The sequence below is a fragment of the Aptenodytes forsteri genome, unplaced genomic scaffold (assembly GCF_000699145.1).
Source record: "Aptenodytes forsteri isolate BGI_AS27 unplaced genomic scaffold, ASM69914v1 Scaffold193, whole genome shotgun sequence".
Lineage (NCBI taxonomy): Eukaryota > Metazoa > Chordata > Aves > Sphenisciformes > Spheniscidae > Aptenodytes > Aptenodytes forsteri.
This window is the reverse complement of record NW_008795405.1, coordinates 1,324,514-1,343,490: the sequence shown is the minus strand read 5'-3', so window position 1 is coordinate 1,343,490 and position 18,977 is coordinate 1,324,514. Positions and strand designations below refer to the sequence as shown.

Below are 18,977 nucleotides of genomic sequence, written 5' to 3'. Positions count from 1 at the left end.
GTTAACAAAAATTCAAAACATCTACATGGTAGACTCATTTAAAGAGCCTGATATACCAAATTTTGGAGGAAAAAGTGACTGGGGAAAGCAGGAAAAGAACACAGCAAATGTAATTAAATGATATCAAGTAGTACATTTATTTCAGATAGTAAGTCAGCTTCTGACAGTGAGATGTATTAGAATATAGTCTCTGAAGGTAAAGGATGGAAGGAAGGCCTGTTGCTCAAGATACTGAATGTTTGTACAGTGCCTAGCACAATGAGGTCCTGGTCCTTAACTGGGGCTCCTAGGTGCTCCAGCAAAACAAACGCGTTAGGCTTTAGGAGAATGGACTGCATAAACAGTTTTGAAATGGCGTTCCACGACATGGGCTAAATGACACCTAAGCAGCAGACTTCACCTTTTAAGCTCTGCAAGAGAGAAACTTGGTCCGGTAGGTCTTCTCCAACTCCAGTTTTATGATTCATTCTCCATCTACCCACCCGCCCTGTGCACAGTTAAAGCGATGTTCACTCATCCCACTGCAACATGGTGAGCCTCTAGGAGGAATGATCGATCCCACTTCAGTCACCACATATAAGAGGGCGGAAGAAAGAGCAGCTGGTCTCACCCTCCTCTACTCCAATAATAGACTCAGTGTCTGGCAGGTGCAGAGACTCAACGCCAAGGCTGGGCTGAGAGTTCATGGGGATGAGATTTTTACTATGCACTGTAGATTCTTCCAGCAAACTGCTGCCCATCAGTGACTCTATTGTGAAAAAAAAAGGGTAAAACAAAATTCTCATGATGTAATGATACTGCAATATATGATACAATCCCTGCCCGCCTCCAAGTCACGTAGTCTTCTTCCCTAGACACCTATTTTATCCGTTCCTACTCTTTGGGCATCCAGCGCTCCAAGGGATGGTGACTCCTACATTTATTGTTTTGAGCCTTAGTATGGTGGGATCTCATGCAGGCTTGGCTTTCTCTTTAAATAATTCACATTGCATAAAAAACCAGGCTTCTTACAACTAGAATACATAACGAAGGGCACAAATTCCATAGGAAGAAAAGATACCAGATTCATGTTAATTTTGAAAACAATAAACCTATCTGCCCCTTGACCACAATACAGAAATACACCTTTGTCTTCTATCCTAGAAAAGGGCAAGGTGAGCAATCCATCCTCACCTCCAAGAGGAACAGTCTTTTATTCCTTACTGGCTTGTGGTCTCGTATTTTCAGGACAAACATCCTCCTTTCTCTTTGACCATCCACTAATGCTTTCCTGCACTTCTCCCCCACAGAGAGTGCCCTCCCTTCCTTACCTGGCTGTTCTCGCTCTCTGCTGCCAGCTGTTCCAATTCGGGAGTGGTGTTTCCTCATATGCACATTTCTGCTACCACTCTGGGAAAATGTCTTCCCACAAATTTGGCACTGATGGGGCTTCACTCCTTGGAGTATAAGGGGGAAAAAATATCCCAAGAATTACCAAATTGGGAATAAAGACCTCATCAACGATGAAGCCAATAATACTGTTTTGAAATGGCTCTTGACACCACTGGTGCTCATTATCGGTGAAAAAAACAAATGAGAAATATTCCTGTTTCCTGGAGAGCAATAAGCTTCCAGAACAGAAGAGTTTTAGGTATCAGTATTGCCACCTGTTGGAAATCTCAAGTCTGAAGAGTAACATAAAGTCTTCAAGTCTGATTTATAAGAGGGAACAAGTTATTTGGAATCTCTTACTCAGTGACATGGAAATATTTGATATCCCATACCTAGAATAAAATGACCAAAAGCAAGGAAGCAGAGGCAAGGAAGCTATCTCCTGCCATCACACAACAAATTGCAGCATCTGGTTTACATTACTGGGTAGAGGCGGGATGATGACTTGTCACTGTGAAAGGATTTCCATTTTACAGAGCAGTCTATCATTTTCACAGTACAAGAAGTATGATGTCCATATGTGTGAGCTCAATAGCATGGAAGCCAAGGAGACAGGAAAGAAAAAGCGTGCAGAACTCGGGTAATCCCAAAAGTTACTACCCCAATAAAATCTCCCCTTCCCCAAACAAACCATATTCATTATGTGCTGATGATAATTAAGATAGATCAATCAAAACAGAAGGCAGAAGCTTCGAAACACTTGTGAAATACATTTACATCTAATGCTTTGTCCAATTACAAGTATGTAGCATTAAAAAATAAAGGAAAACCCTACCTATGGCAGAAACGACTCATGAGAGATTTCAGATTTGAATGGCTTTGATTAATCTAACTTAATGACATTTTAGAAACAATTTTTAAAATAAATTTTAAAAATGTAATTTGAATTTAGAAACAGAAACAACAGAAAAGACTAAAGTGTACAGGCTATAGGCACCACAAAGGAAGTCGTGAAACACTATCAGCAGAAGTCCTGTAGAAACCAGGGGATTTTTCTTAAGGAAATCAAATCAAAGTCCTACAATACAGATCTTTTCTCAGATAGGTCACAGAATGTCAGGTGAAGACTCTTACCTGAGTGGACAACCAAATGTTTCCGAAGGCTGGAGTATTCGGCAAAGGAGCGACCACATCCCTGTGCCTCACACAGAAAGGGTTTTTCCCCTACAAAGGAAAAGTAAGTTCTTAGATTTTGGGACCACAACTTGATCTGATTGTCCGAGTCCCTCTGAAGATCTCTACCCCATTCTCCCTTTTGGCCTTACGTGCAACAAAGTTCAACGGAAATTACACATATGCTTCCTAAGGCTTTTAAAGCATTCTCTTCATCAGCTTTCAAGAGGAAACACTGCCATTCTTTCTGAAATATTCTTAGATCATCATTCACTGAAAGCGAAGCAAGGGTCCACTGTTTCTAAATACATCTTCCAAGTATATAAATACCAAGAGAGTAATACAGAAGTGCCTGGACTATGATATATCTTCTATATGCAGTTCTTAACAACCAGCTCTCTGCTTCACACACTCCCAGGATCCTGCTCCCTTTCTGCCTCTCAGTGACAAAAATCCCATTAATTGTATTTCCCTTCATATCGGATTCTATACTTTATTTCAGATTAGGCTGAACTTGGCAAAATCCTGTGAGAAATGTGTCAGTCATTTATATTTATGTGCGGAGGAACAATAATTCAAGGCACAATTTGTTCTCATAGGCTGAAATTTGTTATTTTTATGTATCTCCACAGCTATTTTTGTATTTGTCTAAATGATGATAAATTGGGAGGTGACTACACTAATGCAATGCAATATAATTAATCTGTTCTAAACACCCTCTTAATAAAGCCTTAAATAAAACTAGAGGTAACTTTTGCCTGCAACATCCCACTAAAGAACTTAATACACCGTCTAACACAACGATTTCAAGTCTTTAACCAGACTACCGTATCAGAGTAACAGCACGTCCACAGGAGATTAAGCAAGCTAATTTAGCTATTTTATTGTCTAACATACACCTAGTTCTTTCAGAGTAAATTTGTTCTTAAAGTTGTTTCTACTGTGATTTTGCCTTTAAAAGTCCTCTCCCTACAGTTCATTTCTCAGCTTCCTATCCGCTATAGCGTTCAACAGATCTGAGCAAAAAGGATCCACGCAGCACGTTCTGACTGGTGTTACAAAGCTGAAATATGTGGCAGATTCTCAAACACTGATTGTACCTTCTGCCTTGTTATAAATATTTAAAACTTGGAAAGAAGGAAGGAAAACTACCGTTGACAAAATTAACAGCACACAGTTCCATCTATAAGAAACCCCAGATCTATTTACACCTGCAGTTTTATAACACCTTTGGTCTGATCAAACTCTTAATTGCACATTATCAATTTGCAGTTAAGAAAGTTATTATTTACTCCTCCAGAAGCTACTACTTTGTTGGTTGCAGAACACTCACGCTATCACGGAGGATTGTGCATGTGTCAGCTGGGCCTAGTAACTTTATCTGCGCCTTGGCTGGGAGCTTTAAGTGCAAAAGACAACTGTAAAAACGATGGCTGCTGTTACTACACATTCAAAATTTTATTATTGGTATATATAATTTTTCACCACATCCCAACATCTGCCCCCAAACCGTGTGTTCTAGCTAGACTGCAAATTCTTTAAAATAGCAACCTTTTTCCATGTGTATCTACGAAGTACATACCATACGGTAGTGTTTAAGTAAGGCAGAAGGCATAAACAGCTGCTGGCAGCCCACATAATCTGCGATTTCATTTTACTAGAGAGGCCTTGTGCTGTCACAGTTGTCAAGGTTATTTTGAAATGTTAACCAACTGTAATGCAACACTAACTTCCTAGGCCATCAGGGAATCTCTAACAATATTCTGAAAGGCTTGAACTGGGCCATTTGTTTAAGTGGTGTGATAACCCTGAGGCTTAAAAAAGCAAACAATCAAAACCACCAGAAGATTCACGATGAACTTTGCTAACTATTAAATTGCTGATCATTTCAGCAGTAACTTGTGTGCCTCTCTCAAACAACTTTCTAGGATAAAACCACCTAAAGCACTTTATGCAGTTGTCAAGACTTTGGCTGGTACACCAACTTCTAAAAACATTGACAAGGCAGGATCAAATTCTCCAGAGGAGACAGCATAAACAAACCATGTATAAAATACAGCACTATGAAATAAAGGTTCTTGTTTTACTTAATACAAAAAGCTGAGCATGAGTTAAAGAGTACATTAGGCTCCAGCATATGGTAATGTCCCAAATTAGCATTTGCACAAACAGAGCAGTTTGCATGCCAAAATGCTGTTTCCTAATTATTTCCTTTTTCTACTAGACTTTGCTACTATATTTTTGCTACTCATTCCACTGTATTCCTCACTTCCCTAAATTTCCCAAAGGTAGTCATTCTACAAGCAGCAGAGGTAACATAACCTAGGCAGATTCAGCCAGATGTCAGTACAGCTACGACTGTGTCCACCAGGACTCCACGCTGGAGAAATATTTAAGCTATTGTGCCTTTCAGGAATTTAAAAGAGCTTCTTTATAAAAAACAATTACAGCAGTTGTGTTCACTAACTATTCCCTTGGGAACAGTCTAGTTTCTCCCCAAAACAACACACCCCCCCCTCCATCAAACAATTTGAGGGGGGAAGGGAATCTTCAGAGCATGGATCTGAGCAGAGTACAGCATCATCATATAGTATTTGAAGGGTGAAACCTGTGTGAAATTATACAGGATAGTAAAGGGGGTAAGCAGTTGATTAATTTGACCTATAGATCAATGTGAATTGATAGAAAAGGGACATTAATGAAGGGCAGAGATAAACAACATAATATCCTCAACAGTTTGAGGATGGAGGAGGAAGTTTATTCCTCAGTAAAGACCCCACCTCTGCAGACCACAAATAGGTGAGGTCTAAAACACACCAGTGTGAATTCGTAGGTGGTTCTTCAGATTTCCAGCTGTTGTGAACTGTTTCCCACAGCCCAGCTCCGTGCACACGAAGGGTTTTTCACCATTGTGAGTTCTCATGTGCACCTTCAGCCTCTGCAAGACGTAGAAACTTTTTCCACAGCCTTCTGCTGGGCAGGTGAAGGAGCGGTCATTCCTGGAAAGGACCAAAATAGCTGTTTCATTACCAGCTACTGCAATGTATTTTTCATGAACACTCGACTTCTTTTTTAATTAAATAAAAAGCAGAAACATTTAAACCGAAATGAATTATATCACAAAACAGAGAGACTCAACTGAAGTGAGTGACCTAAGTCCTAAGGAACTAGAGTCTGGGTGGCCCACTGGAAGAATTTGTTCAGGTAGTATCTTTTCATCCTATTGCCTTGCCTGTTCTCTACCCAGAATGATTTAGTAAAGCAGTGCAACAGATTGTATAGGAACATTCCACATATAGTGGAATTTCAGTCACTGGAGGATCAAAAATGGCTGTATGTGTACATATAACATATGCAATTACTGCTGGCCCTGTCTCAGGGCAGGATGGTGGGCTCATGTCTATTGGAGTCCTTCCCAGTTTTTAAGCTTCTCGTCTACAGTTTACCTCAGAGACTGCCAATTTCTTATCTAAAAAAGATTAGGGTCATTTGTTAGAGCAAGCAACTTTGTTCAAGGATATATAAAAGTACGATAGCATCCTACAAGTTCTAATGTTCACTATACCACAGAAGTGATAGTGATGCCCTTTACTGAGCACCTGTTAAAATACAAATATTCTAAACCAAACACTAACAAGGACCTGCAAAAATAATCTAAATCTGGTCAAAGTGTTTCAACATAAATGACCTAAAGCAAGCAACGGGACTAGTATTTCTAAGAGTAATACCAGGTTTTCACAGCCTGTCGATGTCAAAAACTAACACTATCCCGAATACAGAGCATAGTTTTTCAAAGTCATGACAACATATAGCTTTATTCCACTCACCGGTGTGTTTTCAGATGATACTTGAAGTGAGCTGGCCACACAAATGTCCGATCGCAGCCCTCAACTGTGCACTTCAGCTTCCTTTCCACGCGAGATAAATGAGGAATGGGGCTAGAGTCTTTTGGCTGCCCATCTCCTGAGCAAAGATGAACATTTTCACCTGGAACAAAAATCCCAGCAAAATCTAAAAAAGATACAGATTACTATAATGTGTCAAATTTAGTAGATAAAACCAGCATCATATATGATACAGGACTGTAAAGCAGGTATGTGCCTGGCTACTAATTGTTTACCATGTCCTACATGCTGCTGCCTAGCCCATAACAGGGATCAGACACAGATTTGCAAACTTTGCCAGGCCCATAAACTATTCCCAACAAGCTACCTGTATCAGGTCAGCTGCTACCAGATGAGGCTCATCACAAGAAGAATAGAAAGCCAATGCATGAAAATTATAAAAATGGTCTCTATATCAATACCAACCAACCAATTTTAAGTACCAGCCAGGATAACTATTTTTAAAAATACCTTAGCTAAAAAGAGATATTGCATTTGTTTGCAACTATTTATTAAAATAATTAAGTCACAAAGCATGTGACCAAATCCAATTATGTATTCTCCAGAAAGCTGATCTCCAAACCCAGTGGAGCTAAGAAGAAAGTACGAATTACAGTATGCATTAAAAATAGACACTTGAAAGTGAAAATGAAAGTTGAAATACAAGCAGCTGCAGTCAGGAAGAAGATACTCTTCACATGTACCAGAGAACACGCGGACTACAATGGAACTGCTGGGTCCACTAAAGTTCATTCCCTGAGAAAAACTGAGGAGCCTATTTATATTGCAGAAAAATTACACGATTGTTCTGTATAATTCTGTCACTGATGATTTGAAGACATGTCAGAATAGATTAAGAGCAAGAGAGAGTGAAAGAGAGCCAAAACTAGGGGCCCTGTATGGAACATTCAACTTTTGAGACAGAAGCAGGGTATTTCCTACCATTATTGCTTGCTTTGGCATTCTTAGCGAGCTGTGCCCGAGTGGCAGCAATTAAACTGTCATGGGCCAATTCTTGCACTCGTAGGAACCATGGGGTACTGCTGTCTGTGCTATCATGAGAGAGAAAGTCATTCCCAGAATCTTCTGCTTCATCTTGAACAAACACCAAGTGCTCTGCTGGAGACCCCAGCCCTAGAAAAGAAGACAACTTCATGAAACAGAAGGATAATGTAACAGAGGGAAATTTCTTTTGCTTCCCAGAGGCTAGTGTTCATGGCATAGATGTAATAGCTGCACTGAAAAAGTCTTCACTGACCTCTACATTGTAGGAAGCTGTTGATGATTAAATGCTCCTGAAATATCCAATAATGCCCAGCAAATTTCGTGATCTTTCCCCTTCATAAGCAGCAGAGACAGTTGTACTTGTATCTCCTGCATTCTGTTGTCTGAGACATATCCAGCCAGATGACAAACAGAAGGAGAATTACCTGCTCTTGTTAGGTTGAGAAGAATAAATGAAGTGCTGTCACTGGGCTGGAGGTCTTGCAATAAACTGGAAGTCTCTGGAGTTGACAGAAGTTCAGATGGTTTCTGTACATTCTGTGCCCTTGTTTCCTCTCCATCAGGGCCCACATTTACCTGGAGACTTCTCAAGACAGCAGATGAAGAAACATCTTTGGAAGAATTAGTGTGACTTGGAGAAGTGAGATCTCTTTCATCATCTAGTGAAGAAAGTGAAACCAGAGTAAATAAAAAGTATAAATACACTATGACTAAAAGCTATCTATGAAGTTATTTTTCTAGAAAAAAAATAGAACTGGAGAGAGATTGGAGGAGGAAGGAATTTTCTAACTAGTCAGACTTCACTGTTAAATGAGAAAAGTTTCAGTCACCCTTCTGAACCTGTTCCTCCATCCCTGGAACGCCTTATTGGCAAGAGACGGTGTGCCACAGTGGCGCAGCAAAGACAGCTGTATAAAGGGGCACACTCGCAAAGATCTGCCACATAGATTTTACCTGGCAACATGAGTCTGTTGCATTCTGAGGTCTCAGTAACAGGAAGGAGAGAAAGACAGGTGATGTCTTTTGGTTCCGATTCAACCAGCCCTTGCCCCAGTGGAATAGAAGTATTCTGAACAAACTGAACCAGCAGCTGAAAAAAGATACTGAAGATTAGGTCAAGAGCAGCACAAATCATTTAAAAAGGTACTAAACCCAGTCCCTTACCCCTCGCTGTTTTGTAGGAGACACTGAATATAATCCCATGAATACACATCAAAGTAAATGGAAGCTTTTCACTTCACATTAATGGCAAAGAAGGAATCGTTTGTATTTGTCACCTCTGAAGTACCTATAAAATTCTCATTTCTTTAACATACAATAAACAGCTCTGGATCATTGCAGACTACTCTGAAGACTCCTTAGGCTATATTCCTTTTTATTTAATCTTTTACCAAGATAAATTTTACCAATATATGCCATGTTTTAAGGCATATATTCCTTTTTAATCCATCTTTTACCACTTGATACTTTACTACGCTCTAACCTTCCAAGTAAATGTTTTCTATGCTCAGCCTTTGGTACAGGTTTTTTTTTAAATCATCATCTTTACATACTTAACTGAAAGAAAGTTGGCCTTTCTTAAATAGAAAAGCAAGCAAAAGACTAGTTGCAAAGATGTCTAGCTAATGGCTATTCAAAACAGGCAGATAATGATCAGAGGAACAAGGTTGGGATGACAAGGGGGAGAAGACAGCCAGCCTTATCCATCCAAATCAGCTACTCCTAAAACCATCAAAGATGGGCAGTTAAAGCCATTGTCCTTAGCATGAAACCCACCCACTATGGGGATTCAACAGAAGAAACCCTCTCCAGAATGCTATGCAAAATAAGGGGGACTATTGCATAAAGAGGTATAGGCCTTATACTGGGATGCGTTCCCTGGGGAGGACTTTGGGACTGAACGAGAGATTTGGGGGATTGTACAGGACTTATTATGCATTGTTTAAGGGAAAGGCCAAAGGCAGGAAAAGGAAGGGATCAAGGCGGATCAGGGCAGAACAAACACAGGAAAATGGAGGAGGACAAAAGGGGCCCATTACATATATGCAGGAAGTTGGTCAATTCAGTTGTCTGATGCAGCCTAACCATCGCAGTCCGTCCTGTCTTCTTATTAAACTCCATTCCTAACTATTTCCTGTGTGATCCTGCTCTCTGGAGTGCGTGTGTGGCATACGCTAGTGAACGCCAAGCCGGACTAGTTGGCAAGCAGAACAAGAGGTGTGGTGACATATCCTGGAGAAACCCATGAAGGTTGTCTCTAGGCAGCAACCCTTGGAAACAGAATCCAGCACTTTGCGCTGCCTGTGTTTATGTGGGTAAAGCTACGAGCATCCTACCTGTGTTAATCTGTTTAGTGCCAGTCACATCTGTACAGTGCTTGTGTGAGTGCACCTACTTGAAAATTGTACTGAACCTCACTAGTGGCTGGATCTAAGATCAGAAATAGGGAGCAGCCCTCATCTTGATGGGTCCAGAGGGTGAGAAATGCCCGGGGTCATTCAGTCCAGCAGATTTAGCTATCCGTAATGTCAGTCAGCTCTGCCAATGCAAAAATTACTTCTGGCTAACTCCTAAAAATCTTGAGTTATAGAAAAGGAACCTGACATTTGAAAAGGAACTGGAAGTCAGAGAAATGCCTTTCCTCACCCCTGAAAGTCTTCCCATATTTAACCAAGTTCAGAGCAGCAAAGCATGTGCCTTGTTTACTCATTCTGTCCCCTTGACAACATCTCAAGCTTTTGTCAGACTACTGGATATAACGCTGGACTCTGGATATAACTGCCTTACCTCCAAGCACAGACACAGAAATGAGACTCTTTCTTCTGTTACCAGTGCCACAGCAGTCCGTACTAAAATATTCTGATTTAACAAAGGAAGTGCTGCTGGGAGTTAGGAGATAACACAGCCCAACTTTTGCAATGGACTGAACTAATTCTTCTGTGAAGTCCACAAGCTTTTTTAACAAATACGGTCTCAAATCCTTCCACTGTATGGAATTAAACTTCTGGAGACCAGAAAGACTAAAGGCGTCAGTTGTAACAGACCCAGACACATACTCCACATTTCAGAGAAAATGCCCCTCAAAAACCATATATAGGATCTATTTATTTGGCTGTAAGTTCTGTCAAACATACTTACTCCTATACTCGCATTCTCAAACTATGTTGAAAAACACAGATGAAAGAAATATGGAAAATAACAATACATCAAAACCAACCCTCAAGTCGCTATTCCTTATCTCTAGGAAACTCCTTGACATAAAGATCCTGCATTCTGCTGCTGTCTAGCAAACAACTGTATGCAACAGACTTCCTTTATCTTTGGCATTTAGAAGGAAACTGTAGAAGATAGTTAATTCAAAAGCTACTACCCTCATTGTGACACATTTTAGCATGCATTCCCACAGAGCCCAGAGGGAGTTGTCTGTGCAGTGAGATGGTTCATCAGTGTCAAAAGAAACAGAGTAAAAAAGCACGATATGCCCATGGTATATTTGTGAATAAAACCCAACAGTCACTAATAATTTGATTCTTATTTTGTACGTTGCGATTGCCTTAGTATTTAATTTTCAGAACTACTGGCACCCAATTCCAAATTATTTCTATAGCAGATACCAGCCTTTTGAGCTTCTCCTACATCAGGATGAAGTTCATTAAATCAAAGAAACTGCAAAGAAAACTTAATAGTTTGGGCTCTGATGTCTCTATGTTTAATTCCTCTCACAAAAACACTGGAAATACTCAAGCAGTTTTACCTTGAAGAGTTACTGCTGTCAGAGCCCTGAAGCCTTAATTGCCCTGAGTGGTCTCACCTGGGGCCTCCACCCCCACCCTCTGCCCAGGGGCTCCACTTAAACCCAGGGGCTCCATTTAAGCTCAGCCTGTGCTCCCTAGTCCCTTCCTGAGCTGTGTTGTAGGTTTACCTGTCTCAAGCCCTGTCTCCTGGATGAACCTCAGACTTCTACCGCATCAGTGTCTCCAGCCCCATCTCCTGCTACTCCTGACTGGACTCTCTGGATAGACCCTGGACCTGGTTCATCACTTTGCCTCGTCCAGGGCTGTGGATGGACCCTGTTTCCAGCACCAGTGCCCTGCCGTGCTCAGGTGCTGCAGGATTGTGCCCTGGTCAGTGAGGACACCACCTAGGCTGGGATCACCTTGGCTCCCAGCTCATCCTCCCTTAGGAGCAGCCTGTCACTGCTGACAATTATGAAGGTAAAAATTAAGTCCTGAAGTCATTCAGATGGCAATATGCCACTTGAACTAGGCCACAAGCCAGACTGCAGTTTGAAAGGTTAGCATTTTTCCCTCTTAGGTATATTATAAGATTATCCAGAGGCCCCAGTCAGAAGAGGGAACTGTTTATGTTGTCAAAAAAATATATAGGCAATAAGAGATAGTCCCTCCCCCAAAGCCATGCATTCTAATTTATCAAAAAAATAGGAGAAAGAGGGGTAAAAAGAGAAGGGAGTTAGGAATAACAGAGCAAGGCAATCAGAAGAAAGAAGTTGGACTGAAAAATGTGAGCAGCAAGAGGGTTCTAAATTACTGGATTGTCTTTCATTTAAAAGCTGTTCATGATCCCTACTGCTGCCTACTCCACCATGAAACACTTGTTTTATGGACTCTTCCATCTTTATACAGAAAGCCTTAGATAAAACTTTCCTCCTACAATAGGAAAGCTTTGCTTCAAACTCTCCACTTCCACACAGCAACATTAAGCCACTAGGGAAAAGCAAAATGCAGCAGCCACAAACAGATGCTCAAAAGAAAAGAGATCCTTTTAATTTTCTTCGTAAAGTAATAACAAGCTAGTACAGAGAATTAAAAGGGGGCAAAAGAAGCAGAAGTAAACAAAAGGACACGAATCATGCTCATTGTTAAAATTTGGAATAGAAAAATCCCAACCCTTCCCATAAACTAAAGCAAACTAATCACTAAATATATCCCTCCCAACTCTACATCAAATAATTCAGAGAAAATAAAAATTTTCATGTGACAGTTGAATCTTCACAGCCAAGTACTTTCAGAAACCTTCCTTCCTGTTCAAAATCATTGAATACTTTTGTGACAACTACAGCACTGGAATATGGGGAAAAAACTAATTACAAACACTGTGCTGCTTTCTTAAGTTTCTTATAATTTGGCTTTGCAGCTGAAAGCAAATAGGAAATTGTAAGGGTATCTGGTAATTGGCTATTCAGCATAAAAGACAGACTAGGCACAGGAGAGGTGATAAATTAAACGTGCAGATACACAAACTCTAACAAACTGCAGATAAGGGAGTAACAAAGACCAGAACTCCTGGGACACTGATGGATGGGCCATTACAGGAACGACTTGAGTGTGACCTTGAAGAAATTCAACCAGAAACTTTGTAAGAGATAGGAACAATATTACCATGGGTTACCAGAACACATCTCATAGGCAAGAGCAAACTTCTTACGGGATATGGGGGAAATTCTGGGGCTGGGTAAAACTTATTATAAGATGTTTTAAGAGGAGGCTGTGGGAATGTCAAAAACTTATGGATGTTTAGGGGAAGGATCAAAGGCGGGGAAAGGGAGGGATCAAGGTGGATAGGAGAGGAGCAACCATGGGGAACAGGAAGGGGGTGGGGGATAATATGAGTCGACCACATGTTAGCAGGCTGCAGGTCAGTACGCTGCTCTGCCTCATCACTGTAGTCTACCCCGTCTTCTCAAATGCTGTTTGCTCCTAAACAGTTTCCAAGTACGTTCATCTAGTTAACTTCAAGTTGGACTCGCCTGTGAATAGGAGGAAGCCACAATCCGGAAACTCAAGATCCTGGCCAGAGGCTGGATTAAAAAGTCCAGGGCCTGGAGATGGATGCTGGAAGGACTCAAGCTTTGGCAGAGACTGGACAGATCCATGACTGTGAGTATGCGTATCAGCTGAGAGAGGGCACGTGTGTAATACGCTAGCAAAGTTCAAGCCCGATTACCTGATGAGTAGGAACAGAATTAGGCCATCTGTGGTATTCCTGTTCCATGTGAATGTCACTTGTGTTTGTGGGTGCCTGTAAAGGTACTGTCCTGCCATATGTTAGTGTTTACAGCCATATGTGTCTGTACTGCCTATGTGTGTGCATGGGCACATATTTGCAGTTCAGGCTCAGCCTCACTTCTGCCTGCACCTGGGAACAGTCCTGGTCTCTTGGGGGGGGGTGGGGGGGGGGGGGGGGGGGGGGGGGGGGGAGCAGTTTCCTGGATGCTACAGTTCGTCAGATCTCATAACCACATAATATCTGGCATCACAAACAGGATCCATATGGGCTGTAAGTATTCCCGGGATGGTGACTACAGAATCTCTATGTAAGGAGGGGACTGATCCTTCTGCAAATATGGCCAAAGTGCTAGAATTTGTAACCAAGCAGACAGAACATCTTGGGGCACCTGAATAGGAAAAGTTAGGGAAACTGAATGTACAGAATATTAACAGAACACAAAAGGAATTGTAAGAGGTGTAAAGTGGCTTTACTTTATAGCCAAGATGTCCCTTGGAATTTGAAAAAGATTTTGATACTGGTTAATTGCAAAAGGACATCCTCAACTTAGAGAGTCAAACTTTATGGGCCAGATGTGAGTCATACAAAGAGAATCTATAGGCCATGGAGGGACAAAATGAGCAAAGTTCAGCTGCATCTTGCTATGAAGAATTTTATTTTTGGCTCTGCCATACCACCTTCTTGAATATACACTCCTTTTACTCCTTCTGCTGAAACACCACGTAACTCTGAAAATCCTGCAAGTAATGTAGACAGTGTATGTACTAAAAATGTAAAATATTTCTTGGCTCTTGTCACTAAACAAATAATTGTCATCCCTGCTGTTCAACAAGAGATGGTTGGACAGGATGATCCCAGGGTCTATCACCACAAGCAGTGCAGAATGCTTGTGTTACCAAGAAGGCTTGGACAATGTCCCTCACCCGAGGGGGGGGAGGGGGCGAAATCTGTTTAAAGAACTAGGAACCCCTCCTAAACATCCTAAAAAAAAAAAACAAAACCCAAAAAACCAAAACCAACCAAAAAAACAAACCACTACAGAAACAAATGAAAATATGGCCATCTGGGATGGATCGGGTTGAAGTTTGTGTCCCATAACAGACCCCCTTCATCAGATGATTCAAAAGCCAAGAAGTGCCAGGCAGCTGCTTGCTTTGAGGTGGGGGTGGCTGGGAGGGATGGGGAGGGGGGGAAGGTTGCTCCAGTACTAACGTTCAGATCTGTCCTCCCACTGGACAGCTGGAGAGCTAGAGCAGACTCCCAGAGCATCAGGGACCATGTTTTTAATCGATACTGTTTCTGTTCTAAATTTAACTAGTGAGCCACTACAAAATAAAGAGGTCAAAAGAACATTTAGCAGAGGGGGAGGGGTGGAAAGAAGGGGCTGGAGCTGAAGGGTGTGGAGGGCAGGAGGTTGTTTAGCTAGAAACTAGGATGCCCTCCTCCCATACAACCTCTGGGGAATTAATTCATTCACAAGAGTCTCTCCTTATGAGGTGCTGATGAGGAGAGAAGGGAGAGGCTAAAATACCTCCCTCCACCCCCTTTTCAATAGCCAATTCAATTTATAGACCAGAGCTGTAGTTCACTCGATTGTGCCAGAGCCACCCCCGACAGCAGAAAGCACCCTGCAGTGGACCGGTGTGGTGGAGGTGGCTGGAAATATTTGCAATTGTAACAAATCACCCTGAAGGCTTAAAGCATGCAAAATGCAGATCTTATCAGTTCCCTGAGGAATGCTGGTAATACAGCTTTGGGGGCAGGGAGTCCAGAAGAAAAAGCAGATCCATCTGCCCATACAAACTGTCTCCAAGCAACTTTGTAACTTCCTATGAAAGGAGGATTCACCTCTACTCAAGTATTAAACATTTACTGGCACATTGGTGGCTTCTTTAGGGATAAAACCAGGAGCAAAGAAGCTTATGCAATCCATCCATAGTGCTTTGATTAATGTTATCTAGATGTTACACAAACACAGTTAGCTCTTAATTAATACCTTTCTCCCATGGTAGGGGATATGAAGGAACATCTGTGGCTGTAAGAATTACGGTGCCATGGCTCACCAGAGGATATAAAATCACGATTGACTTTCAGAGATACTTGAACTGCTATTTGGTAAAGGTGTAAAAAGGGTATCTACCAGTTTCACATCAAAGGAGTAGAAAATAGTACTAACAACACAACTTTCACAATCAGAACAAGGGTGTGTATAGATTTGGTAATCCACAACGCAAATGAATCCAGATTTGTAGTATAAAATAGCCTTGATCAAGATTGAGGAACGTGGTTTAGAAGACAGCATCTATGGAAAGAATGCCCTCTGCAGCCACCATAGCTTTCATGCATCAGGCCTGTTCCTGCTGAGAATGGCCTACTCTGTTCTGGGCTTGCTGGGAGGGAAATGCAGCTCTGCTATGAGGAAATAGGACTATTATGTAAATATGCCTAATTAACAAATACCTTACTGAAGTCGAGAAAAGACAAGGCCCACATACAGATCCTAGTTGAGGAATGAGGGAACAAGCATTCCAACTATCTTGGTCCTTAGCTGTCAGAAATCTATGGGAATCCACCCACTCGCAGACCGAAGTAACAAAGTTAGTCCCCCACCTTACCATTCAGAACTGGGAGAAAATTTGGTAGAAGTTACGAGAGATCAACCACAAGGCAAGAGAAAGGAACTCCTTACAGCTGATACTGAGACTACTCAGGGCTACTAGAATTTATAGCTACTTTTCCTGAATAGTGTGATTGGAAGGACTTTGGCTGCTCTGCTAAGAAACAAATACCTTACCACATCACCTGGGCTGTGACGAATTACCAGCATGTAATCATCATTCTCTTTAGAGTACCAGTTTAAGATACCTGCTGTATTGCATATGGACTGAAAAGGGACAGAAACAGAAGACTCAAAAACAATTCTATTTACACCTGTGAACTTCCCCAAAAGGTACTTCATAGCAGTACTAAGTCCTCTGCTCTAGGACCTTAGCCTTCTGAAGAGGTAAAGCTGAGAATCAAAAAAAGCAAGGACACAAGGCGATACAGTCCTCTGCACTTTTAGGTGGGGGAATGTATAGGTGGCTGGCTAATGGCTACTCAGCCTAAAAGACAAGAAACAGGAGATGTAATAAATTGAACACACTGATACAATTGTGTTGAATGTAACAAACTGCAGACAGTTGTATCTAGCAAATTACAGCTTAGAGTAACAAAGACCAGAACTCCTCAGACACTAATCAACGGGCCACTGCTGAAGTGAAATCTCGGAGGTTCAAGCAGAACTTTTGCAACTGGTAAGAAAACAAAATTGTCTTGGGTTATAGGAAGGACCAAGCTTACGGGATGCAACAGGGACTGCAGGATGTGTAAAACTTATTATGCAATGCTTAGGGGGAGGATCAAAGGAGGAATCGAGGTGGGTAAGTGGAAAAAGAACCATGGGTAGGTAGGGGGGAGAGAAGAGACTCCAATCATATGTTAGCCGGCTGCTGCTCAGTACACTGCTGTGTCTGATCACTGCCATCCCTTCTATCTATTTACTAAACATATTCCTAAATATTCTCCCCACAAGTGAGTGCACTGCTAGTGAACTTCTAGTCTACTAATGTGTGAGGAGGAGGAAAAAACAGTCTGGAAAAACTCAAGATTCCAGCCAGAAACTGGCTAAAAAGCCCTGGGTCTGAGCACAGACACCGGAAAGACTTTAGGCCTGGCGGAGACCAGAGACATCTGTGAATGTGAGTATGCATGAGAGTTGAGCGTGGGTATAGATACAATCCACTAGCAAACTTTTGTGGTGTTCATGCTGTTTATGTTTACCTCTTAAAGGTTCTTTACCTGTGTATCTGTTTGTGGCCAGCACATCACAACACACACACATCACTGCAATTCATGCTCAGCCGTGCTACTGGCTGAACCTGGGAATGGTCCGGCAGCCTCACACCGAGCAGCCAGGATCCCCTGGGTGCTGCTGCCTACCGCTTCTGTCAACTGCTTAATGGGAACACAAGTACTTGAAAAAAACAGAACTGGCTGATGCTAATAGAATAATCCAGACTCCCCAAAACCGAGTAAAGTCAATTTGGTTTGAGGGAAAGAAGTAGGCAATACAGTAATTTATTTTATTCTTGTAACAGAAAGAACGTTATAATAGTGAAAAAAGTAATGTAACCTGAGAACAGGCAAGAGTATTGGCTGACACTTGAAAGGAGGGGAAAACAACTGCAATATTCTTTAATCTTTTACCATTCAAATCAAAACATGGAAGCATTAGAAGATGCCACTGAAAATGCTTTGAGAATTAACATGTAAGCAGTAAACTGAGTAAACTCATGGAACTTTTTCTAAGTGTTGCCCACAAATGTTCCTGGGAACCAAACCCAGTTCATAATTGCTCACCTCAGGTTTGGATTCTAACTCATCCGATAACATTGATTCAAGTGTCCGATTCCTGCAGCTGTCCTCAGCAAGGCACAGATTTTTTTTTGGTTCAGAGAGAACACTCCCTGCTTATTCTCATATTTTCCTAAGTGTAAAACAGTGTTGTGGTCCTTCTGCAAGAAGCTGTGTTGTGCAAATATTCAATTTAACCTAAAACAACAAAAAAGGAAATATAAAGAGAGAGGAACCAAAAAAAAAGAGCAAAGCTAAAAGAAGCAAGCAGATGTTGCATGTAACTGTAAAATATACTTTGAAGTACTGGGAAAACTCATTTACCCTGGTTCCTGCATTTCTGTTGTCATTGAGTTGGCAAAATAACAACCTAACACTGCAAAATTAGTTTTCAAAGGCTATTTACCACATTTTTTTTTTTTGCAATAGCTCATTTTCAACGGAAAATTGATCGTTTGTCCTGGAAACTTATGGGATCAACTGAAAATCACATAAAGCACGCAAGAGACAAGGAGGCTGAATTCCCAGCCTGCGAAACAGTGGAATTATGCAAATTGTTGATGAAAGACAGCCATACACAAACAACCTGTCACCAGGACACCTCTGCTTTTCCTGTCTGTTAAGATGTTACATTTCTGATTATAAGAAATATCTTGATGAACACAGGTAGGTTAGAAGTTATTTTATAAGCACCTGTACAATGTTTCTTCTTTGGGCTACAAGGGAAAATAAGAACATGTTTGTATCTACTTTTGCCTACTGGGAAAGCACTCGGACACTAGCGATGGGAGAAGAAAGTGAACTACGTACAGTCCTTGCCCCCCCTTCCACCACAATTACAAATCTATTGAATATATTAAAAAATGAGAATAGTGGATCAGCTAAAAAGAGAACGTAAAGCCTCCCTCCAGTGCTCCTGACAGCAAGCAGTGCGGCACGCGATACTCCGTGCAGGAGCCTCACCTTCTGCCGCGACGGGACAAGATAGCAAACACAGTGAAAGCAGGGTAACTCGGACCAACGCACGCGAGCCAGGGCTCGGGAACGTTCCCGCTTGTTCACCCGCTGCCCCCTTTCAGCCCGCACCCGGGAGGGCGGGACCCGAGCGACCCACGGGGACGA

The 18,977-nt window shown here is 41.6% G+C and overlaps 1 protein-coding gene across 1 annotated transcript; it reads right to left on the bottom strand.

Moving 5' to 3' along the window:
* Window positions 1–108: 108 nt before the first annotated feature.
* On the bottom strand, window positions 109–18,931 carry ZNF410 (zinc finger protein 410). Its single transcript, XM_009280694.2, has 10 exons — window positions 18,819–18,931; window positions 17,862–18,053; window positions 8,388–8,523; window positions 7,859–8,092; window positions 7,371–7,562; window positions 6,372–6,531; window positions 5,362–5,543; window positions 2,506–2,595; window positions 1,311–1,436; window positions 109–748 (listed from the first exon to the last, which is right to left on the bottom strand). Exons 2-10 carry the CDS (start codon window positions 17,892–17,894, stop codon window positions 564–566), a joined length of 1,338 nt encoding a protein of 445 aa, XP_009278969.1. The 5' UTR covers window positions 17,895–18,053; window positions 18,819–18,931; the 3' UTR covers window positions 109–563.
* Between the last annotated feature and the right edge of the window lie 46 nt (window positions 18,932–18,977).

What these genes read in the sequence shown, in the direction of transcription:
- ZNF410 (XM_009280694.2), bottom strand. Translation starts at nt 17,894, where the DNA reads ATGTTATCGGATGAGTTAGAATCCAAACCTGAG. An exon ending in CAACAGACTCATGTTGCCAG is followed by an intron (nt 8,093 to 8,387) that starts GTAAAATCTATG and finishes TTTCTTCACTAG; the next exon opens with ATGATGAAAGAGATCTCACT. An exon ending in CAGAGAGCGAGAACAGCCAG is followed by an intron (nt 749 to 1,310) that starts GTAAGGAAGGGA and finishes TTTTCACAATAG; the next exon opens with AGTCACTGATGGGCAGCAGT.